This window comes from Theropithecus gelada, chromosome 1 (genome assembly GCF_003255815.1).
Source record: "Theropithecus gelada isolate Dixy chromosome 1, Tgel_1.0, whole genome shotgun sequence".
Taxonomy (NCBI): Eukaryota; Metazoa; Chordata; class Mammalia; order Primates; family Cercopithecidae; genus Theropithecus; species Theropithecus gelada.
Window position 1 is genome coordinate 1,161,662 of NC_037668.1, and position 24,786 is coordinate 1,186,447.

Sequence of the window (24,786 nt, forward strand, 5' to 3'; positions counted from 1 at the left end):
GAGTCCAGCCTGGACAACATAGTGAGCCCCTGCCTCTATAAAAACAAAACCAAAACCTAACAATAAGACTATTCACTGCTTATTTAATAATTTGCTATTATATATCTTAATACAGTCTCAGAATCTGCTCAATACCATAAAATGATTGAAAATATTATATAATTATAATTGATTATATAATTAATTATATAATCAATTGAATTAGAATTGATTATATAATCAGTGGTTGTGGTTGATTATATAATCAACCACATCACACTAACAAAAAAAAACAAAGGTCCAAAATAGAACGGGAAAGATTAAAAACAGAGAAGTCGATTTCAATCACCTTGTAGGTCTGTCACCTTTATTTTCATATCATAAGAGCCTGTTAGCAAGTAGTGAGCTCCCGGGGAGAATCGAACAGAGCGAACATCACTGGAATGAGGGTGATAACTTTGTACCATTCTTCCTCCTCTTATGTCATACAACATGCAGCTAGAATCTTCTTGACCTGTGGCTAAGAGACGACCACTGGGATCTACAGCTACAGATGCCACTGCACTGCCTGTAGTGGGAGGAATGAAAGTTTAAATATGGAAAATCAATATACCCAAATGGCAACACAGCTAATTATGTTCACTGAGCCATATACTAACGATTTAATGTAGTTTATCAATACTGTTCAGCTATGAAAAAATCCAAATTAACAGTTAACCAATGAACACTTGTGTCCTTTTAAGGCCCAAGGCCTAAACAAGATTTTGTAAGAAACGAGAAAGTCCATTTTTTGTCATTTGAGAGAACTGTGTGGAACAGCATCACCTATAGTGCAATAGATGAGCCATGCTACAGAAACCACTTTTCTCAATCCAGTGTTTTCACTACTGAGTAAGTGTCTAGAAATGCTCCTATACCCAGCTAAGAGTCTAGCTAAAGAGACAAGAAATTCAGTAACAAAATGCATTTTATTTTAGGACAACAGTATAGGAAATGTACTAAAGCAACACATGATTACTGCCAGTAGGAACTGTGAACAGAAAATAAGCTCTTGGGGGCATATATTCAGGGCAACTTGAATCCACGTCTCCCAGAAATAAAATAAATAAATAGGCTGGGCACGGTGGCTCACACCTGTAATCCAGCACTTTGGGAGGCCGAGGCGGGTGGATCACAAGGTCAGGAGATCGAGACCAGCCTGAACAACATGGTGAAACCCCATCTCTACTAAAAATACAAAAATTAGCCAGGCGTAGTGGCGTGTGCCTGTAATCCCAGCTACTCAGGATGCTGAGGCAGGAGAATCACTTCAACCTGGGAGGCGGAGGTTGCAGTGAGCTGAGATCATGCCACTGCACTCCAGCCTGGGCAACAGAGTGAGACTCCATCTCAAAAAAAGTAGACAAATTTTTTTGAGACAGAGTGAGACCCTGTCTCAAAAATATAAATAAATAAATTAATTAATTAATTAAAAAAAAAGAAGTTTGAGTAACACTGCTCTAGACCAAAGTGGTCTAGGAAGACTTCACAAAAAAATGGGACACAAGTTAGATCTTGAAAAACAAACAGTATAAATAAGAGTATGTATGTATGTATACACAGGCAAACACATACATTTATATGTAATAAAGAATAATCTTTTCTTGAAATATATTGAAAGAGAAGAGGGCTATTATGATCAGCAAGAATTACATGAGAAAAAGTTTAGAGGAAAAGTATAAAACAGTTACAGGAAGGTGGACCAGTTTGGCTGGAGTTAAAAGTTTAACTTTTAACAAAAGTTAACATGAAAGGCAGCTTGAAACTGAAATGCAAAAGGTGGGTTAGGGCCAGGCCGTCAAGCGCCTAAATCTCAAACTGCAGAGTTCTGAACTTGTCTCTGTAGACAGTAAAGCATCACTGTAGGTTTCTAAGCAAGAGAATTACATGATTCGAGCAGTACTTTGGGTAGATTAATCTAAGTGAAAATGTGTATCAAATTGAAGTGGAAAGATTGTAGAACAAAAGAGGCCACTGGAAGACAAGAAAGATTTCAGGAACAAAAACTGAATAAACAGTCAACAGTCTAGGAAATTAACTGCCTGAGTGGGGCAGTTAATTAAAATAAAGCACAAATGAGTCCCAGATTTCAAATCTAGTTGCATGAGGAAATAAAAGAACCATTATCAAAACTAGGAAAATGAAAAACAACAACAACAACAACAACAGTAGGGAAGGTGGGAAGAGTAACTGATTTAGAGGAGAAATACAAAGAGTTTAGTTTTACACGTACAAAATTCCTAGTGTCAACAAAAATCTTCATTCATTTACTCAAAAAAGTTATTAAATCACTACTCCCTTAGGCCAGGCACTATGGTAGGTGCTAAATCTCTTCTGAAAATAAAAGAGGTATCATTGCTGCCTTGATGAAACTTAAAATCTATTGGAGGAGGGAAGCACTAAACAAGTAAACGAGTACATAATTTTAAATAGTGGTAAGAGTTCAGTAATAGAAAATAATGGTGAGGTCCCAATTAGGTAAGTCAAAGAAGGCCTCTCTAGCCAGGTAGCATTGAAGTTAAGACCTAAAGACAAGAAGGACCTAACCATGAGAAGACAAGAGGAGGAACATTTCCAACTAAGGAAACAGCGCATGGCTTTACTGGACATGGACCTTGGCATGTTCCAGGAATTGGAAAGAAAAAAAGTAAGTAAGTGATCTGAGATGAGACGAGAAGGGTAAAAATGCCAAGTCAAGCAGGGTCTTACAGGTCGTGATAACAAGTGTGCACTTTAAGATTTAAAGCCACTGAAGGTGTGAGGTGACCAGGTTTATTTTTTCAAAAGTGTACTCTGACTGCTATGTGGATCACAGACTAAAGGGAGCACAAGTGAAAGTGTACAGTAAGGAAGCTAGTGCAGTGGTTCAGTTGAGATGATGGTGGTTTATCCTATTTATCCTAGAGTGGTAGAAATAGAGGAAAATACGTAACTGGGTTTTTTGTTTGTTTGTTTTTTTGTAGACAGAGTCTCACTCTGTCGCCCAAGCTGTAGTGCAGTGGCATGATCTCGGCTCACTGCAACCTCCACCTCCCAGGTTCAAGCGATTCTCCTGCCTCAGCCTCTGGAGTAACTGGGATTACAGGCGCCCACCACCACGCCCAGCTAATTTTTTTGTATTTTTAGTAGAGGCAGGGTTTTACCATGTTGGCCAGACTGGTCTTGAGCTCCTGACCTCAGGAAATCCGCCCACCTCGGCCTTCCAAAGTGCTGAGATTACAGGCATGAGCAATCACACCCGGCCAGGTGCAACTCCTGGGACATTTAACTTTTAGATCATGTAGCTGAGGCATAAAGTTGTTATATACCATGTTTGGTATAAGTTTGTCTTACTGTTTCTCTACTAAGAACTCTTTTTAAGGCCAGGTGCGGTGGCTCATGCCTGTAATTCCAGCACTTTGGGTGGCCGAGGCAGGTGGATCACGAGGTCAGGAGATTGAGACCATCCTGGCTAACATGGTGAAACCCCGTCTCTACTAAAAAAAAAAACAAAAAAATTAGCCAGGCGTGGTAGCAGGAGCCTGTAGTCCCAGCTACTCAGGAGGCTGAGGCAGGAGAATGGCGTGAACACAGGAGGCAGAGCTTGCAGTGAGCTGAGATCGTGCCACTGCACTCCAGCCTGGGCAACCTGGGCGACAGAGTGAGACTCCGTCTCAAAAGAAAAAGAAAAAAAAAAAAAGAATTTTATGAGCCTAGCACACAGAATAGGTTTCAGCTAGAGATAAAAATGTAAGTCCTTCAGCATATGCGTTACACTTAAAGCCGGGGAAATGGGTGCAATCATCTAGAGAAAGAAAAGAGACTAAAGTCCTGAGCCCTAGGGAATGCCAGAATTTAGAAGTTGAGCAAAGAGAAAGAGCCAGCAAAGGAATAATTACCCAGAAAGGTAAGAGAATAGCAGAAAGCCCAAAAGAAAAGTGGAAGAAGTCAACTGTGTTGCATGACACTGAGAGTTGAAGCAAAAGTAGGATATAAAAGTGATTTGACAACCGGAAGTTTATTGGTGATCTTGAAAAAGACAGCATTTGTTATAATGGTTGCAGCAGGAACCAGATTAGAATAAGTTAAAGACTGAGGGTAAGGAAATGGCTAACAGTATATATAGGCAAGACTTGTGAGATATCTTGAGTAAAAAAAGAAGCAAAAATTGAGGGTAAGAGCTGGAAGGGATATAAGGAGATCAAGAGATGAATTTTTGGCTTGCCAATTCTATAAAATGTTTGCATGTGCATGATAGAGAAGCAGAGGAGGAGAGATACCGTAAGAGGAAGACATTAATGTTATCAGAGAGAGGAGACAACCAAAAACTAGAAGTCTCTGAAATGGAGAAAAAGGGCCTGAAAATAATGTAGAAAGCTAGAGTTTAAAAATAAATTAGTGGTAAGTGTATAGAAATTACACAAATAAACAAACAAAAAAACACAATTATTAACCCCAAGGAAAATATACACAGGAAAAAAAAATAAGCTATGAATGGCATCACCCTGGTTAAAACAATGTAAACAATGACTAACTGAGCTGACCAAAACTGATATATCAAAAAGATGCGGAGGGGCTAGGCAGGGTGGTGTGTGCCTGTGGTCCCAGCCACTCAGGAAGCTAAGGCGGGAGGATGGCTTGAACCTGGAAGTCAAAACTGCAGTGAGCCATGAATGCAACACTGCATTCCAGACTGGGTGACAGAACAAAACCCTGTCTCAGAACAAAACAAAACAAAAAACAAAAAAAGAAAAGATGCAGAGAGAGGAAAAATATATGTGAATGTGGGATGATGGGAGTTGGAAAGGCACATGAAAAAGTTAAATCTTCATCTTCTATGGTAGGAAGTCAATAAATAATCCTAAAGAAAAGAAAATAAATTAAATAAATATGAATATGTCCCTATTCCCATACAAATTCTTCCTCTCTCCACATCTTTTCAATATAGTTATATCAGTTTTGGTTAGATCAGTAGTCATTGTTTACATTATTTTAACCAGGGCAATGCTGTTTTTCTTAATAAGCCTTATTGAATTGCTTGATTTCTTAAACCAGGGGTCCCTAAGCCCCACGCCACTGACTGATAGCAGTCTATGGCCTGTTAGGCACCAGGCCGCACAGCAAGAGGTGAGCGACAAGTGAGCGAGCATTACCACCTGAGCTCCGCCTCCTGTCACATCAGTGGTGGCATCAGATGCTCACAGGAGTGGGAACCCTATTGTGAACTGCGCATGTAAGGTATCTAGGTTGCATGCACCTTATGAGAATCTAATGCCTGATGATCTGAGGTGGAACAGTCTCATCCCTAAACCATCCCTACCCCTTCCCACCCCACCCATGGAAAAATTGTCTTCCACAAAACTGATTCCTGGTGGGTGCCAAAAAGGTTGGGGACTGCTGCCTTAAACTATGTCATATATTAATTTTGAAAATGATACAAACTAAATTTTAACAAATCAATGATCACGGACTCAAATGTGCTGTAAAACATCATATCTGGTTTGAATCAAAGTGAAGAAAAAGGTCCATGAAACTCAAAAGAATAAACAAGGCATTAAAAAAAAAAATACCAAAAATTTAGAATACAAGGCAGACCTTTTCACTTGGAATACTACCATAGAATTCTCTTCTAATTCTGCTATTAAAAACTACAGAGGACCAGGCATGGTGGCTCACACCTGTAATCTCAGCACTTTGGGGGGCCAAGGCAGGTGGATCACCTGAGGTCAGGAGTCTGAGACCAGCCTGGCCAATATGGTGAAACCCCATCTCTACTAAAAATACCAACATTAGCTGGGTGTGGTGCTGGGCGCCTGTAGTCCCAGCTACTCATGAGGCTGAGACAGGAATCGCTTGAACCTGTGAGGCACAGGTTGCAGTGAGCCAAGATTGTGCCACTGCACTCCAGCCTGGGTGACAGAAAGAGACCCTGTCTCAACAACAACAAAAACTACAAAGGTGGAAAAGGTACTTTAGAATAAAATAAGGATAATGGCAGAATACTGTGTCACTCTTAGATACCATGCTTAAAAGGTAGTACAATGCGGCCAGGTGAGGTGGCTCACACCTGTAATCCCAGCACTTTGGGAGGCCGAGGCGGGCAGATCATGAGGTCAGGAGATCGAGACCATCCTGACTAACACGGTGAAACCCCATCTCTACTAAAAAATACAAAAAATTAGCTGGGCATGGTGGCGGGCGCCTGTAGTCCCAGCTACTCGGGAGGCTGAGGCAGGAGAATGGCGTGAACCTGGGAGGCGGAGCTTGCAGTGAGCTGAGATGGCACCACTGCACTCCAGCCTGGGCGACAGTGTGAGACTCCATCTCAAAAAAAACAAAAAGGAGGCCGGGCGCGGTGGCTCAAGCCTGTAATCCCAGCACTTTGGGAGGCCGAGACGGGCGGATCACGAGGTCAGGAGATCGAGACCATGCTGGCTAACACGGTGAAACCCCGTCTCTACTAAAAAAATACAAAAAATTAGCCGCGCGAGGGGGCGGGCGCCTGTGGTCCCAGCTACTCGGGAGGCTGAGGCGGGAGAATGGCGTGAACCCGGGAGGCGGAGCTTGCCGTGAGCTGAGATCCGGCCACTGCACTCCAGCCTGGGCGACAGAGCGAGACTCCGTCTCAAAAAAAAAAAAAACAAAAAAAAAAAAAACAAAAAAAAAAACAAAAAGGTGGTACAATGCAAAGAACAGTACATGGAACAATCTAAGACATACTGTTAAGTTCAGAAAGAGAAATTTGTAGTGCATGCTACCATTTCTCTGTGTGTGTGTGTGTGTGCATTTGTGTTTACAGGAGAAGGGAGATTAGGATACATACAAACTTTCTGGTTATATATTTATAGAATATTTCTGGAAGAATAAATAAGAAATTGGTCCTTTAGTGAAAGACAGACCAAGAAATAGGAATGGAAAGAAAATAGTACATTCCATTGTTCAATTTCACTTTTTGCCATGTGCATGCATTTTAAAAAATGTTTCTAGACGTCTGAGTTATAAAATGGCCCTGCTAACAGACAATCTGGGACATTATATTTAATCTCCCTGGGCCTTGGTTCCCTAAGCTGAATATTATTTTTACAAATAAGGTAACAAATGAAAGTATTTTGAAAGAACTGAAAGTAACTAATAAAATATCAAGTATTTATTTCATTATTTTTTATATTTTTTATATTGCAGGGGAGACGAAGTAGGCTACTGCAATTTACAAAGTTTTTTTTCTCATATAAATTCATTTAAATTAAAGAAAAACCTACCAGTTCCATGAAATGTTGTGCCAACAACACGAACACAACTTGGTACTCGAAGATCCCAAAATCTAACAGTCTTATCTTGGGAACCAGATGCAATCATCCAGCCACTCCAGGTATAAAGTGCTAAAATATGCCCTATAAAAGATCATATACTCAATTATTAATGTGGGAGAGTGTCTTTCCATAACATATTCAAAGCTAAGCACTCTAGACTTGGGCAAGGTCGCTCATGCCTATAATCCCAGCTACTCAGGAGGCTGAGGCAGGAGGACTTCTGGAGCCCAGGAGTTCGAGGCTGCAGTGAGCTATGATCATGCCACTGCATTCCAGCCTGGGCAACAGTGCAACACCCTGTCTCTAAAAAAAAAAAAAAGCTAAGTACTCCTTATTTACAGGGCAAGTGGAGGTCTGGTTAATCAAATGTACTATGTGATAGAGATTTTTCACATTTATCAAATAGACTGACAATTTTAAAAATAAAATAAAATTCAGTAAAATGCACAACATCAAAACCATACTAGGCCAGGCATGGTGGCTCATGCCTGTAATCCCAGCACTTTGGGAGGCTGAGACAGGATGATGGCTTGAGCCCAGGAGTTCAAGACCAGCCTGGGCAACATAGTGAGACCTTGTATCTACAAAAAAGTTTTTAAATTAGCCAGGCGTGGTAGCACATGCCTACAGTCCCAGCTACTCAGGAGCCTGGGTAGGAGGATCACTTGAGCTCAGGAGGTTGAGGCTGCAGTGAGCTGCAATTGTGCCACTGCACTCTGTCTGGGCAATAAGAGCAAGACCCAGTCTCTCAGAAAAGCAAATGCAGAGAGGAAAAAACACAGATTGAACAAAAAGAAAAGCAGCACTTGAAATTGATATTACATACCAGTATGTCCACTCAAAGCATGGAGGCCCTGTCCTCTTTGACAATCTGTTGTATAAATGTTACAATCCCCTGCTCCAGCACTTATTAAAATAGCTCCTCCGCTTTCTGGGCCTTCCATAAATGCCAAGTCTCTAATTGTTCCATCATGCATACTAAATTCCAGATCTGGTCCTGAAACAGTAATAAGAATTAAAAAAAAAAAAATGCTGCTCAACTTACTGTGGTAACTTGAGATTGCTAAACTACCTCAAAACTGGTCAAGAATAATGGTTCAGAAATATGGTTTGTATTTTCATTTAGGGATTGGTATTATAAGCAGTTTCACTTCACTGAGCAAAGAATTTTATCAAAATAGCTATTACCATAGGATTATCTTGTCTCTTATCTCAAAGAAAAAGAAAGAGAAGACAGGTGATGTCTAGAAAACATCTGGTAGCTATTTAAAGGTTATTTTTCTAATAATTTTATAAAACTCAAACACCACCTAGACACCTGTAAGAATTTACTAAGAAAGAGTAATACCTCATGAATGTAACTAAACAATTAGAATTATTAAAAAATTCTTAAGATTATATTCTTGGATTTCATTAAAGACAATACAGAAATACAAAATGGAGGAAACATAACGTATACACTGGTAAGCTAGCTACTGCTTACATACTTGGGCCCTACCTGTTGCGTTACAAGTCTCTGCATTGAAGGGCAGCACTTTGACGTATTTGTCATTTGATCCTGTTGCTAATAACTGCCCACAAGGACTCCAGGCCACACAGTAAATGGATCCTTTATGATGTTTATTCCTTTTAAAACGTACCACTGGCTGCTTAGGAGTCTCATGTGCACTGAAAAGAAAAATTACAGAAAGATATCTCAATTTCTTGCTTGCTACAATCAATTATTATGAGGTTCCACATTATAGTTGTTCCTGAAGGAGCAAAAAGCATGTCAGACAACAGCTTATTAATAATTTTCAAAATCATAGAAGAAACAAATTAGAGGATACTTAAAACCCAAAAAGTAAAATTATAAACCAAATCATACTAAACTAACTCTCATTTCAGATGACAAAGGAAACAGAATATATGACTTTAAAAAAAAACTCTCCATTTCTCATATTCTGTATGGATTTTAAACTCAGAAACAAAAAAAAAATTAGAAAGCTAACAACGCTTCCAAATTTTTTAAAAATGCAATAAGCATGTAATAAACATATAATAAGCACATAATAAACATGTAATAAACATATAATATGAGCAATGTGCAAAAGAGTTCTGTCCAGAGTTTAAAATCTGGTACAGGTAGACATTGTCATGACTACCTATATACAGTAAGGCAAGTATAAGTTGTTATATAGTCCAGTATAAAGCACTGGGCCTTAAAGGATAGGGTGAGTTTTTACAGAAAAAGAAGGCAGAAGAACCACTTTAGTGACAATAAAATATAGCAGGGAAAGTACTGGCTGAGTATGCAGCAATGCAAAGAGTCTGTGCGGCTAGCGGTGAAAGGCACAAGGCATTTAGTAGAGTGAGCAGGAGGGATGTGGTGGGTGAGGCGCTGCAGGCTCAGCTGTGGAGGGTTCTAAATGCCACGCTCCTCAAGAGTTTGTCCTTTAATGACAGTCAAACATTGGCTTAATGGGGTAACAGCATTTTATCTACACTTTGAAACACAGACTAATATGAAACTAAAGATTTCTAAATCAGGTATAACGATAAAATCAAGTCTATGTAAGAAAATGTACATGTTTCTGGAGATTCATCCTGAAGGATGAAAGGGTTAAATGACATGATATCTAAGATTTATTTTTAATACTTTAGCAAATAAAAAAGATGAAGGAAGCAATGTTACAAAAATCTTGACAACTATTGAATTTCAGCATACTAGTCTCTCTACTTTTGTGTCTTTGAAAATGTTCATAATTAAGAAATTTTTTAAAAACAAACAAGAAGACCGACAAATCTCTAATACCTAAGAAGCATTTAATATTGATCTAGGCAAGGCACGGTGGCTCATGCCTGTAATCCCAGCACTTCGGGAAACCGAGAAGGGTGGATCACGAGGTCAGGAGATCGAGACCATCCTGACCCCGTCGCTACTAAAAATACAAAAATTAGCTGGGCATGGTGGCACGTGCCTGTAGTCCCAGCTACTCAGGAGGCTAAGGCAGAAGAATCACTTGAACCAGGGAAGTGGAGGTTACAGTGAGCCGAGATCGTGCCAATGCACTCTAGCCTATGACAGACAGAGTGAGACTCTGTCTCAAAACAAAAACAAAAAACCAAAAAACTGATCTAGAGAACAGACCAGATAAAAAGATGTTCTTTTCAGCTGCACAACCAATTTATCACCAAGTACCACTGATTCCTTCTTTAAATGGATTATACCTCTCAAACCCACCCACTTTGCCCCACCGCCACTGCCACCACATTAGCCATCAAATACAAACAGCTTCCTCCCTTTCTCCCAGCATCTCCTCTTATTGCCATCCAATCACAGGCAGAGGGATCATCTCAAAATACATTTACACTTGATCTGCTACTTTCAGTGGTAAGTACTTTCACTGCACTCAGCATGAAATCTAAAATGGCTAGCTGCTTAATTTAGTTCATGTCTATCTCTGCGGCCTTATCAAACTCAAGCTCATAATTTTCTTTTTTTTTTTTTTTTTTGAGACGGAGTCTCGCTCTGCCGCCCAGGCTGGAGTGCAGTGGCCGGATCTCAGCTCACTGCAAGCTCCACCTCCCGGGTTCACGCCATTCTCCTGCCTCAGCCTCCCGAGTAGCTGGGACTACAGGCGCCCGCCACCATGCCCAGCTAATTTTTTGTATTTTTTAGTAGAGATGGGGTTTCACCGTGTTAGCCAGGATGGTCTCGATCTCCTGACCTCGTGATCTGCCCGTCTCGGCCTCCCAAAGTGCTGGGATTACAGGCTTGAGCCACCGCGCCCGGCCAAGCTCATAATTTTCTAACCAATCTGAATTTATTTCAGTTCCTAAAAAAAGCCAAGCTCTTTCTCACCTCATGTTCCCTCTATATTATTCTCTTTTCCCTTCTCTTTACATAGCTAGGTTCTACTCATCCTTAGATCTCAATTTTAGTGCCTCTGCCTCAAAGAAGTCTTTCTCTGACTTGCCAGTCTGCACCCTACCCCATTCCCATTTTATTCTCTCACAGCACCTTGTAATCCTTCTTCATAACATCTACCAAAATGTGTGTATTTGTGTTCATTTGCATGATATAATGCAAATGAATGCATCTTCCCCACTAAACCAGAAGTTCCATGAAGCCAATAAACATGTTTGCTTTACACACAACTATAGTACCTAACACACAGGAACCCAAAATATGTATTTGCTAAATAAATGTATTTCTTTTCTTTTTTTTTTTTTTTTGAGACGGAGCGCCCGCCACCTCGCCCGGCTAGTTTTTTGTATTTTTTAGTAGAGACGGGGTTTCACCATGTTAGCCAGGATGGTCTCAATCTCCTGACCTCATGATCCGCCCATCTCGGCCTCCCAAAGTGCTGGGATTACAGGCTTGAGCCACCGCCCCCGGCCTTATTTTCAAATCAGTTTCTTCACAGCCTATGACACATCTGTGTTTGTGTAAGAAATACAAAAGATGAGAAACAGTTACCTTAAGTTCAAGTTAACCCTAAACATACAAGTCTTTGGTTCTACCTCCATAATTATTGCTATTTCTCACGCCCTTAGAGAGAATTTTGCCATTCTTTCTTAAATATTTCTACTTAAATAATGCAGTGAGCACCAGTAAATTATAATACTATCAATTAACCTGGGCCTTATTATATTCCCTTTCCCAATCATTAAATGCTACCAACAGTCCAAAAGCCTAAATTATTGGTTTCAGACATAGAGATAGCAAAAAAATACAAACAAATGAAAAATCCCACCCCTCTGTTTCTCAAACTAGGGTTATAATTAAAAAGTCTTAAGAGGTGTAAAACAGTAAGAGTTGTATGTAAATTACATACATAATTTATAGATAGGTGTGTATGAATAGGAAAAAACACAGTATATATAGGGTTCAGTACCAGCCAAGGTTTCAAGAATCCACTGGGGTTCTTAAAATGTATCCCTTGCAAATAAGGGGGGATTACTATATAAAGAATTTTCAGATAAAAAACAAAATACAAAAGCCATGGAAATAAAGAAATCTAAAGCAATAAATGAGCAATGTTGTAATCAAAAACATTTTATGAAAAAATTATAAAGTTAATCAATGACTTAAGTATATTTCCTAAGCACTGAAAGTAAAAACAGTTATTTTGTAACAGAAAATAAAGTTTAATCAAAGGAAAGAAAGATTTGAAACACTACTGAATGGCAATTCTGGAAAAGGAACCTATAAGGCTAAATTAAAAACTAAGGTAAGAATGGCAGCACAAGTCATTGATCCTTACCTTGGATCAATTACGTCTGGATAGGCACATACTCTCAGAGTTTTTGAATTAGAGCCAACAGCATATAAACCTCCAGCTGGATGAAAAGCCACTGCTCTAACAGCTTGTGTGTCTTCTAGGATATTAATACAAACAAACTGCTTTTTTGATTTGTCATCCTATGGAAAGAATGAATATTAAAGTCACCTATTAAAAAAATGAATTTGAAAGAATTCATCTTTCTCCCATTTTAAATTCATTTGAACTGTATCATTCTTGTTGGATCATGTTAGGTTTACTACCAATAACCATATATTATTTTCTCTATGTTTTTCTTACTTTTTAAATCTTCGTAACATCCTTTAAGAGGCAAACACACACACGAGTAGGCTACAGTGAAGAATCTTATTTTGGAGACTTAAGAAGCCACTAAGATACTTCCAGGTATTATCTTCAATGATGCTTCTTATCTTTATTCTGGGACACCAGGTAATATTAAGCACCTACAGCTACCACAAATGCGGCAAATCTTTGAATCCTTTTAATAATGCACCATCAGACGAAACACTATTTGCAAAGTCACCCATGTTTCTCCAAGCTTCATTACAGCCCCATAGATCCTTAGCCCTCCTGCAGCCAGCTTCTCCTGGATGGTTTCTAATGGTGTTTCTTCTATCTTCCATTGTTCATAATCTGGAAATTCCATTTTATTATGTTCATGTTCACGTCCATGTCCATGGGCCATGTCTGCATTCTTTAGATGATTCTTTTAAAATGCAGTATTACTGCTTTCCTTTTTTTTTTTTTTTTTTTTTTTTTTTTTTTTTTTTTTTTTTTTTTTTGAGACGGAGTCTCGCTGTGTGGCCCAGGCTGGAGTGCAGTGGCCGGATCTCAGCTCACTGCAAGCTCCGCCTCCCGGGTTCCCGCCATTCTCCTGGCTCAGCCTCCCGAGTAGCTGGGACTACAGGCGCCCGCCACCTCGCCCGGCTAGTTTTTTGTATTTTTTAGTAGAGACGGGGTTTCACCGTGTTAGCCAGGATGGTCTTGATCTCCTGACCTCGTGATCCGCCCGTCTCGGCCTCCCAAAGTGCTGGGATTACAGGCTTGAGCCACCGCGCCCGGCCACTGCTTTCCTTTTTTAAAAAGTTTTACTTTTTTTAATTAAAAAAAAAATACAGATGGAGTTTCTCCATGTTGCCCAGGCTGGTCTTGAACTTCTGGGCTCAAGCAATTCGCCCACCATGGCCTCTCAAAGTGCTGAGATTACAGGTGTGAGCCACTGCACCCAGCCAATTGTTCGTTTTGTTTTGTTTCGGTTTTTTTGAGATGGAGTCTTGCTCTGTTGCCCAGGCTGGAGTGCAGTGGCATGATCTTGGCTCATTGCAACCTCCGCCTCCCAGGTTCAAGTGATTCTCCTGCCTCAGCCTCCTGAGCAGCTGTGATTACAGGTGCCCACCACCACGCTAGACTAATTTTTGAATTTTTAGTAGAGACAGGGTTTCACTGTGTTGGCCAGGCTGGTCTCGAACTCCTGACCTGAAGTGATCTGCTTGTCTCAGTCTCCCAAAGTGCTGGGATTACAGGCATGAGCCACTGCACCTGGTTCCAGCCAATTGTATTTAAATACATATGATTACATGAAGTTTTTCTGACAGCAGTCTCCATATATTAAAGTAGCAAATTCAAATTCCCTAATTTTTCTATTTTTCATTACTCATTGCTAAACTAAGCTCAGTTCATAAACACTCAAGTTTTTCTTCAATTATTAAGACAAAATATAGTAATAAATATGGGCCAGGCACAGTGACTCATGTCTATAATCCCAGTACTTTGTGAGGTCGAGTTGGGCAGATCGCTTGAGCCCAGGAGTTTGAAACCAGGCTGTGCAACATGGCGAAACCCCATCTCTATAAAAATGAAAAAAAAAAAAAAAATTAGCCAGGTGTGGTGGTGTGCATCTGTAGTCTCAGCTACTTGGGAAGTTGAAGTGGGAGAATCGATTGAGTCTGGGAGGTTGAGGCTATAGTAAGCCTGGGCAACACCTGTCAGGGAGGGGAGCGGGGAGTGGGGAGAGGGGAGGTAGAAGGTAGGGAGGGCTGGGGCACGAAGAAGGAAGGAAAGAATAAGTATGCATTCCTATATTAAGTTCTCTTTAACTATTAAGAGAAAAAAAGCCCACTAGAAGTTCTAACAAAAATAATAGAGTATCATTTGTGTTTCCAAATGAAGGAAGTACAAAGGATTATTAATCTGCTTAAGAAAAAATGTTTACCATTATCTCTAGCAATGAATATTTCAGTATTTCAAGCTGAAGTTATAAAATATCCCTTTAACAGCCTGGGCAACATGATGAAAACCCATCTCTACCCAAAAAAAAGAAAAAAAATACAAAAATTAGCTGGGTGTGGTGGCACATGCCTGTAGTCACAGCTACTCAGGGCGCTGAGGTGGGAAGGATCACTTGAGCCTCGGAGGTCAAGGCTGCAGTAAGCTGAGATCGCACCACTGCACTCCAGCCTAGGCAACAGAGCAAGATTCTGTCTCAAATTAAATAAATAAACAAACAAACATCCCTATAAAATAAATGGAAAAATAATGGAAACATTTGAATGTTTCATTTCTACTTTTTTTTTTTTTTTTTTTTTGAGATGGATTCTCACTCTATTGTTCAGGCTGGAGTGCGGTGGCACGATCTTGGGTTCACCGCAACCTCCACCTCCCAAGTTCAAGTGATTCTCCTGCCTCAGCCTCCCAAGTAGCTGATGTTACAGGCATGCGCCACCACACTCGGCTAATTTTTGTATTCTTAGTAGTGATGGGGTTTCACCATGTTGGCCAGATTGGTCTCGAACCCCTGAACTCAAGTGATCCGCCCACCTCAGCCACCCAAAGTGCTGGGATTACAGGTGTGAGCCACCGCGCCCAGCCTTGTTTTTACTTTAAACTGTCAACTCGTCCATCCAGATCTATCTTCTGAAGAGAGAAGCTGAAGCAGTTCTGTATAAAAGCTTTGGTGACTCCTACTACTGATGTCATTTGAAACCACCGTGTCACCCCGACCAGGACTGACTGGACATGGTGAAGGAACCTCTACACTAGGTATGGTCAATAGACTCAACCAAACCCTGTCTTTTGAGAAGTATGAATGTCAAGTACACAGACAAAGGAAAATCACTTCAGCTCTGGATATATTCTGAGAGGTCTAGGACCCATAATGACTACAGCAATGAAAAGACTATGCCTCTCTCTACCTAAGCCTTTATTCATGCAATACAACCTAATGTGTTATACTATGTACGTCCTATGTAAGTGAATTGAATTCTGGTATTATTCGTATGAATTTGGCTAGAAATGTTACATTTTCCAATAATCCATACAAAGGGAATGTGACTGCAAAATTATATAATAGCATGGGGTAGATAAGAGAAAAAGGGAGGAAAGATGACTAATTAACTAAATGGCCTATAGCACATCAATAATTACTACATACTGCTTTATAGCAGAAGCCACACACATTGATTTTATTTGCTGTCCTTCAGTGTTTTAAATTGACACAGAGTTTTGCTCTTGTTGCCTAGGAGGGAGTGAAATGGTGCAATCTCGGCTCATTGCAACCTCTGCCTTCCGGGTTCCAGTGATTCTCCTGCCTTAGTCCCCCAAGTAGCTGGGATTACAGGCACCCCCATCACGCTCAGTTAATTTTTTGTATTTTTAGAAGAGATGAGGTTTCGCCATGTTGGCCAGGCTGGTCTCAAACTCCTGACCTCAGGTGATCCACCTGCCTTGACCTCCCAAAGTGTTGGGATTACAGGAGTGAGTCACTGCATCCAACCTTAAAATTTTTTTAATTTGTTGTCATTTAAAAAACTAGGATATTTCACATAAAAATCTAGATTTCTAGCTTTTCTTGAAAATCAGGTCAGGTGCAGTGTCTCACACCTGTAATCCCAGCATTTTGGGAGGCTGAGGTGGGAGGATTGCTTGAGCCCAGGAATTCGAGACCAGCCTGGGCAATGTAGTCAGACCCTGTCTCTATTAAGAGATATACATACATATATTTTTTGGAGACAGAGTCTTGCTCTGTCCCCCAGGCTGGAGAGCAAAGGCATGATCTTGGCTCACTGCAACCTCTGCCTCCTGGGTTAAAGCAATTCTAGTGCCTCAGCCTCCCGAGTGGCTGGCATTACAGGTGTGAGCCACTATGCCCGGCTATTTTTTGTATTTTTAGTAGAGACTGGGTTTTGCCATGTTGGCCACATTGGTCTCCAGCTCCCGACCTCAGATGATCTGCCTGCCTCAGCCTCCCAAAGTGCTGGGATTACAGGTGTGAGCCACCATGCCTGGCCTAATATTTTTTTAAAAAATCAAAGGAACTGGAAACACTGGACTTGCATATTTCTTTTGCAAGGGACAAATGTTCCTTTATGCCTATCTATTTCATCCCTAAAAGCATCTCAAATTAACACCTTTGTTTTTTTTTTTTTTTTTTTTTTTNCTGTTGTTTCTTTAGCGTCCACTTTCTACTGATTAGACTTCCTTAAGATATTTTAGTTGTGTGAAATGCTGAAACACTCATATATTAAGGTAATTGACTGAAATTTTAAATCTCTGTGAATACTATATTTATGTTTAGGTTAAGCCCCTTTTTTTTTTTTTTTTTTTTTTTTTTGAGACAGAGTCTGGCTCTGTTGCCCAGGCTGGAGTACAGTGGCCGGATCTCAGCTCACTGCAAGCTCCGCCTCCCGGGTTCACGCCATTCTCCTGCCTCAGCCTCCCGAGTAGCTGGGACTACAGGCGCCCGCCACCTCGCCCGGCTAATTTTTTTTTTGTATTTTAGTAGAGACGGGGTTTCACCGTGTTAGCCAGGATGGTCTCGATCTCCTGAACTCGTGATCCGCCCGTCTCGGCCTCCCAAAGTGCTGGGATTACAGGCTTGAGCCACCGCGCCCGGCCCTAACACCTTTGTTTATGGGGTTAAAATCTGAACTAGGAAAAGTAAGATAGAGTGAAGCTATATACTAGTTAGGAAAGGATGCTTGGTTCCAAAGCAAAAAAAATAGGTGTACTGATGAGAAGCCCAAAGAGATACCAATAATGAAATTAACCATAGGGTTCAGAGAATAACACAGAGCCTCAATTCATGTCCCAAGGCCACTACTGGGCCATTAATATGAACGCTCCCACATGTCCAACTGTGCTTTCTAAGGCTCCCTCTTCAGTTACACCACTGAGAGCTCAACTGCCCTGAGCCTTGAAATAAATACCAATATTAGCAGTAATAACTATTTTTTTTAAAGTTTTTTTTTTTTTTTTTTTAAAGACACGAGGTCTCACTCTGTTGCCCAGGTTGGAGTGGTGCAGCGGCTATCCACAGGTGCGATCTAGTACTCTACAGTCTCAAACTTCTGGGCTCAAGACATTCTCCTGCCTCAGCCTCCTAGGTACTGTACACCACGTCTGACTAAAATCGTTCTTTCTTTGAATTGAGAATTCCTTAGCAAAATTTACAAGTGCATATGAAAACAAAAAAACTTCCTTCCCCAAAGTATTACCTCTTCCCCTTTTGACCTTGATAGACTCCCTGAAGAATCTCCAAGAGGTGGCTTAATGACCGAATGTTCTGATGAGCTGTGGGAGTAGAAATTCAAGTAAAGTTTACTCCATGTATCAAAGTAGAAACTAAATTAATTTACCCTTTCAAACACTAATTTTTCTTTTTAGCAAACAATCCTAGCTGACTCCAACGTTACTCTCGGGAGACATTTATTAAAATAGCCTCTGGATTCAGTAGCACCAATGGGAGTTGTAAGGAGGAGATGAAAAGCCATTCTGGAAAGAAAATTAAGTCAAAGTCCACATATTTTATAGTGAGATGTCAAGTACCCTTCTCTTGCTTAGTTCCAGAATCCTGTTTGCCATGCTTAAATCCAACCCCAGACAGGACGCTGGAGAATGCTCCAGGGAAATTATCTGGCCCAAGAGAAAAAATATCAGAAACTCACAGTTAAGGGTCCCTTAGTAAAACTATGTTTCCACTTAATCACTTTTTATGAGGCCAACAGGCAGACAGATCCACCCACATATGTAGCCCCTCCTTCTAATCAGCTTTTTAATTTTTTATTTAATATTATAAAATATAATAGAGACGGGGTCTTGCTATGTTGCCCAGGCTGGTCTCGAACTCCTGGGCTCAAGCAATCTTTCCACCTCAACCTCCCAGATTGCTGGGATTACAGGTGTAAGCCACCATACCCGGCCAGTCTTTGTTTTAATGCCTCACTGTTTACAGCCAGCCAAAGCTTTCTAGATACCTGAAGAAAGCCTAGATAAAATGTAGAGACTAAAATGAACAGAAAAATGAACTTGGGAGAAGAGAAGCAATTTAGGGAACAAAAGCTACAAAAATATAATTTAAATCCTTAGATAGAAGAGGAAATAATGGATTAATAAGGAAACAAGAGCAAGATCTATTTTTTTTTTTTTTTTTTTGAGACGGAGTCTCACTCTGTCGCCCAGGCTGGAGTGCAGTGGCCGGATCTCAGCTCACTGCAAGCTCCGCCTCCTGGGTTCACGCCATTCTCCTGCCTCAGCCTCCCGAGTAACTGGGACTACAGGCGTCCGCCACCTCGCCCGGCTAATTTTTTGTATTTTTTAGTAGAAACGGGGTTTCACCGTGTTAGCCAGGATGGTCTCGATCTCCTGACCTCGTGATCCGCCCGTCTCGGCCTCCCAAAGTGCTGGGATTACAGGCTTGAGCCACCGCGCCCGGCCTATTTTTTAAAAAGGAAAAGAAATTAGATAATAAGAAAGACCTCTTAGAAAATTAAAATATGATGGTAGAAAAAAGTAAATCCATAGAAAACGGAAGTGAGGAAATTGCTAAATAATAATTTTTTAATTTCCTAGAACTTAAGTTTCCAACTTAAAAGGGCCCATGAAATACCCAGAAGAATGAAGAAAAATAGAATCATTCTGAGGTCTATTTTCTGTATCATCATGAAGTTTCAGACTATCAGGGAAGCGAAGAACCTGAAAAATTCCAAAGTAGAAGGAGCAATAGGCCTCACCCAAAGAATGAGGAATCAACCAGTCTCACCAACACGGTGAACATGGTGAAACCCCATCTCTACGAAAAATACAAAAATTAGTTGGGTGTGGTGGCGTGTACCTGCAGTACCAGCTGCTAGGGTAGCAGAGGCACAAGAATCACTTGAACCCAGGAGGTGGGGGTTGCAGTGAGCCAAGACTGCACCACTGCACTCCAGTCTGGGAGCCAGAGCAAGACCCTGTCTCAAAAAAAAAAAAAAAAAAAGAAAAAAAGACAATGAGGAATCAAAATAGCATCGGACTTTTTACTCAGAACACTAAAATTGGAAGACCATGTAGCAATGCCATTGAAATACTGAGGAATGATTTTCATCCTAGAATTCTATACCCAGCAATACTAACAAAAAAGGTGAAAAAGCAAACACATTTTTAGACATGCAAAGTCTCAGAAACTTCACCTCTAATGTATCCCTTTTCAGGTAACTGTGAGATGTTAAAAACAGGGAACTTAATAAAGAGATGAGGTAAAGGAAACCCTAAGAGAACAGTAAGGAAAGTCCCAAGATTCTATCTAAGTGATCAAAAAAGCAATAAATATAAAGTGAAACAGGAGTGATCCTGGAGGGACATCTCCCAAGGAGAAAAAATGGAATACAGAAATTTCTGATACTTTTTACAATTAATGAGAGAAGTTTTATGATCTTATAATTCTGTCAAAGCACTTACAGATAGTTTAGTGATAAATATTAAGAAAACTAATCATGTACAGACACATGTACAACAACTTGATGCAATTATTGTCTCCAGGAAAAACAAGAAGCTATATGAAAAAGAAATATAATCATATGGCACTACATGACTCAGTTGTAAATAACATTTACAAGGTCATAGTAATGTTAACACTGATACTGATTTAAATAAAAATTGATATATACTGAAGATAAGGGATAGACCAATTGAGGGTGCCATGCATGAAGAGTATGGTAGGGAATCAACACATAGCAAAAACAGTAATAGAGGCCGGGTGTGGTGGCTCATGCCAGTAATCCCAGCACTTTGGGAGGCTGAAGTGAGCGAATCATGAGGTCAGGAGTTCGAGACCAGCCTGGCCAACATGGTGAAACCCTGTCTCCACCAAAAATACAAAACATTAGCTGGGCATGGTGGCACATGCCTGTAATCCCAGCTACTCAGGAGACTGAGGCCAGAGAATTGCCACTGCATTCCAGCCTGGGCAATAAGAGCAAAACTCCATCTCAAAAAAACAAAACAGTAATAGAAGTATATTATTGAGAAATGCGGATATAGCAAAAGGCTGGGTGTGGTGGTTCGCTCCTGTAATCCCAGGATTTTGGCAGGCTGAGGTAGGAGGATCACTTAAACCCAGGAGTTCGAGACCAGCCTAGGCAACATAGTGAGATCCCATCTTTAAAAAAAAAACAAACAAACTGTATTATACGTATCAGAAAAAATAGCCAAATGGGTTGAAAATGGCAGCCAATAAGAAATAAAACCATGGACAAAGATGGGTTCTATTTTAAGCCTTGAAGTACTATTTGTCTTTTGAAATCACGTATGTATATTACATGGACAAAAACAAAAATTAAATTTTAAAATTTGAGTTCCTGTTTCGAAAGTACTCAAAACAACTATTATGAAAACTGTAATAAAAAGCAAATATTAAAAAAATAAAAATTTAGAAGAGCAAAAATTGAATGTATGCTCTGAAATAAAACTAGGTTTTTGACACTAATTATTTATAAAGTGAATTCCTATAAGCATCCAAGTGCCAAAAGCAAGTTATGCATTTTTGTACTTAATCTCAGCCAAAAAGCTGGGAATCTCATCTTATACATTTTTTAATGAACCACCCTGAAAAGTGTTTTATGCTAAGAATAAAGAAAATGGTCCTTAACTATTCCCATTGCATAAATTAACACTTGTATACTAATGACAGCAAGATAAAAATTTTCCCTGAATAGTGAAAATGTAAATATGCAGTCTTCCACTGCTGTAATTGCCAAAGCGGCCAACACTGCAGCTGCAATCATTCCACCAGACTGTAAAACATCTTTCTATGCCCTGAAAGTCTGAATTTTAAGATTATTTGTTCAAAGATGCCAATTGAAGAAAAAAGAAAATCAAGAAGACTTAGAGATCCTAAAACTGTAGTTCTTTGAGTAGGATGGCTTATAAAAAATATAATTGCCTTGGTGGTAGTGAGGAAGCAAAAAGAAAAATAGAAGGAAAATGAAAACTATAAAGAGACTTAGACGTTGGTAGAACAGAATATAGACGAATGAAGGCAGATTAGGGAAAAAATATTGGTAGGCAGTAAGCTCTAAAAACTTTTATTTTAAGGCTCCAAAGACAAGTTCAACCTTCTAGTCATTAGTAGTAAGCTAATATTTCCAAGTTTTACAAAGTCAAGCACTTACATTTGGCTTCCACAAGGTGATTCCTCCAGAAAAGGTATGTGATTTGTTGATCCAGGATTACGAGGAGTGCTTGTATGAATATTTGAAGCATCATGTGTTAATCTCTGACTAGAGTCTTGGGGTGGCGTAGTAAAACTAGTCACAGAAGAACTATTAGATCCATTGCCTTTGCTCCCATTACATTGCTGGCTGAGTGTTGATACTTCATTACCAAGGCCATCCATTCCAATATTTAACTCACCAAGCTTTTGAATGGACCTATAAAATTAAACAATATAATCATTTTAAAATAAAAACTTAAACGCATTCCTAATATATACAAGATTAAAAGTGTGAAAAGGTAAATATATGCACATATATAATCTACGGCAAATTTAGTGTTAAAAATTACCACCATTAACTTAAGACATAACCAAGATACTGAAAGAAGATCCACATTTTCCCATAGTAAAACACTAAAGAAGATAGGCATAATGGGCATTATAGACTTTTCTTTTTTTTTTTTTTGAGTCAGGGTCTCGTTCTGTTGCCTAGGCTGAAGTACAGAGTGGCATGATCATGGCTCACAGCAGCCTTGACCTGCGGGACTCAAGCAATCCTTCCAGCTCCCACACATACCTGGGACAACAGGTGCACACTATCATGACCAGTTAACTATTCAAATTTTTTGTGGAGACAGAGTCTCCCTATACGGCCTAGACTGGTCCTCAGCTCCTGGGTTCAAGCTGTCCTCCCGGCTTGGCCTCCCGAAGTGCTGGAATTATAGGCATGAACCACTGTGCCCAGCCAATATCACAGACTTTTTGAAAGCAGCTTTTATTTAAAAAAAAAAAAAAAAATCTGCTTCTTCCCAATATAACTTTGGTTTAATTTTCCATTTAAAACTTAACTTTTAAAAAGAGTCAATAACAATATCACCACTACCAAAATTGCTCATCAACAAAACAAGCCATTTTCATTCCATCTGTCTTGAGTAGTATCAAGTAGGAAATGGATGACTTGAGCAGGCCATGATGAGTAAAAAGTTAAATGGCATCCCTAATACTCTACATGTACTCATTCACTCATTAATTCATTCTACGAATACTGTTTGCCAGGCTCTGATCTAGACAACAGGGAGATAAAACAGGGAGCAAAACAAGTTAGCCTCAGGGCCTTCCCCTCAACAAATAGTCTTTCCATTACTGTAGCCTGACTCCTTATGTTAAGATCAGGGCTACAAAGGGCACAAACAGGACACTACTTTACTCTTTTAAGATTTAGACTCATGGGCCAGGTGCAGTGACTCACAGCTGTAATCCCAGCACTTTGGGAGGCTGAGGTGGGCGGATCAATTGAAGTCAGGAGTTCGAGACCAACCTGGTCAACATGGTGAAACACCATCTCTACTAAAAATACAAGAATTAGCCAAGCATGGTGACAGACGCCTGTAATCCCAGCTGCTCAGGAGGCTGAAGCAGGAGAATAACTTGAACCCAGGAAGCAGAGGTTGCAGTGAGCTGAGATCACACCACTGCACTCTAGCCTGGGCGACACAGCGAGACTCCATCTCCAAAAAAAAAAAAAGATTTAGACCCATGGGCAGGAGCAGTGGCTCAAGCCTATAATCCCAGCACTTTGGGAGGCCAAGGCAGAAGGATTGCTTGAGCCCAGGAATTTGAGACTAGCCTGGGCAACAGAGGGAGACCCTGTCTCTACCCAAAAAAAAGAAAAAGAAAAAGAAAAACGTAGCCAGACATGGTGGTGCATGCCTATGGTCCTAGCTACTTGGAAAGCTGAGGTGGAAGGATTGCCTGGGCCCAGGAGGTCAAGGCTGCAATGGGCCGTGATCCTGCCTGGGCAACAAAGTAAGATCCCGTCTCAGAAAAAAAAAGAAAGAAAGAAAAAAACAAAAAAGGAAAGAAGGAAGGAAGGAAGGGAGGGAGGGAAGGGAAAAGAAAAGAAAAGAGAAAAGAAAAGAGAAAACAAAAAAAAGGAAAGGAAAGGAAAAGAAAGGAAAGGAAGGAGAGGATAGGAGAGGGCGGAAGAGGGGAAAGGAGGGGAGAGGAGGGGAGGGGAGAGGAGGGGAAGGAAGAGAAGAGAGGAGAAAGGAGAGGGAGAGAGGAAGGAAGATTTAGACCCAAAACTAGCCCAGCATCACTTTCTCCGGCTGAGATTCGATATAAGAAAGGACTAATACAGGGAGTACAATTATTGAGAGGTATTGTGGCTCATGGTATTTTTAAATTTTCCTATATTAAACATTGTGTGTGTATATTTTTAAGGCTTAAAAAATACTTACAAAAAAGCAGCTCAATATTATTAGAGGAACTGTTAGCCTTTACTAAATATGTATCAGTTAAAAATTGTAATTAAATAGCATTTCTCAAATTGTGTTCTGTGAAACACATTTCTTGTGAAATGTACATATATCTTTTTTATACTCTCCATAAAAAAGGATATGAGGTCAAATACACTTCAGAAAAACGCTAAGTATAAAAAGCATTTAAAATGCTAACACAGGCCAGGCACAGTGGCTCATGTCTGTAATCCCAGCACTTTGGGAGGCCGAGGCGTGCAGATCACCTGAGGTAGGGAGTTTGAGACCAGCCTGGCCAGCATGGTGAAACCTCATCTTTACTAAAAATACAAAAATTAGCCAGGCATGGTGGTGGACGCCTGTAGTCCCCGGCTACCTGGGAGGCTGAGGTGGTGAATCGCTAGAACCTGAGAGGCAGAAGTTGCAGTGAGCCAAGGTCACGCCACTGCCCTCCAGCCTAGGAAACA

At 40.3% G+C, this 24,786-nt stretch overlaps 1 protein-coding gene and 1 pseudogene across 4 annotated transcripts in view; both read right to left on the bottom strand.

The window, feature by feature from the left end:
• Positions 1–24,786, bottom strand: part of WDR47 (WD repeat domain 47) — a 72,494-nt gene that overhangs the window by 3,796 nt on the left and 43,912 nt on the right. For all 4 annotated transcript variants that reach the window (XM_025398536.1, XM_025398566.1, XM_025398547.1 and 1 more), the window contains exons 8-14: positions 22,021–22,278; positions 18,088–18,163; positions 12,557–12,714; positions 8,806–8,975; positions 8,134–8,304; positions 7,257–7,388; positions 329–547 (exon numbers count right to left, since the gene is read on the bottom strand). In XM_025398536.1, coding sequence (XP_025254321.1) covers positions 329–547; positions 7,257–7,388; positions 8,134–8,304; positions 8,806–8,975; positions 12,557–12,714; positions 18,088–18,163; positions 22,021–22,278 — 1,184 coding nt within the window. The remainder of the gene's footprint in view (positions 1–328; positions 548–7,256; positions 7,389–8,133; positions 8,305–8,805; positions 8,976–12,556; positions 12,715–18,087; positions 18,164–22,020; positions 22,279–24,786) is intronic.
• LOC112632690 lies at positions 12,989–13,280 on the bottom strand (annotated as a pseudogene).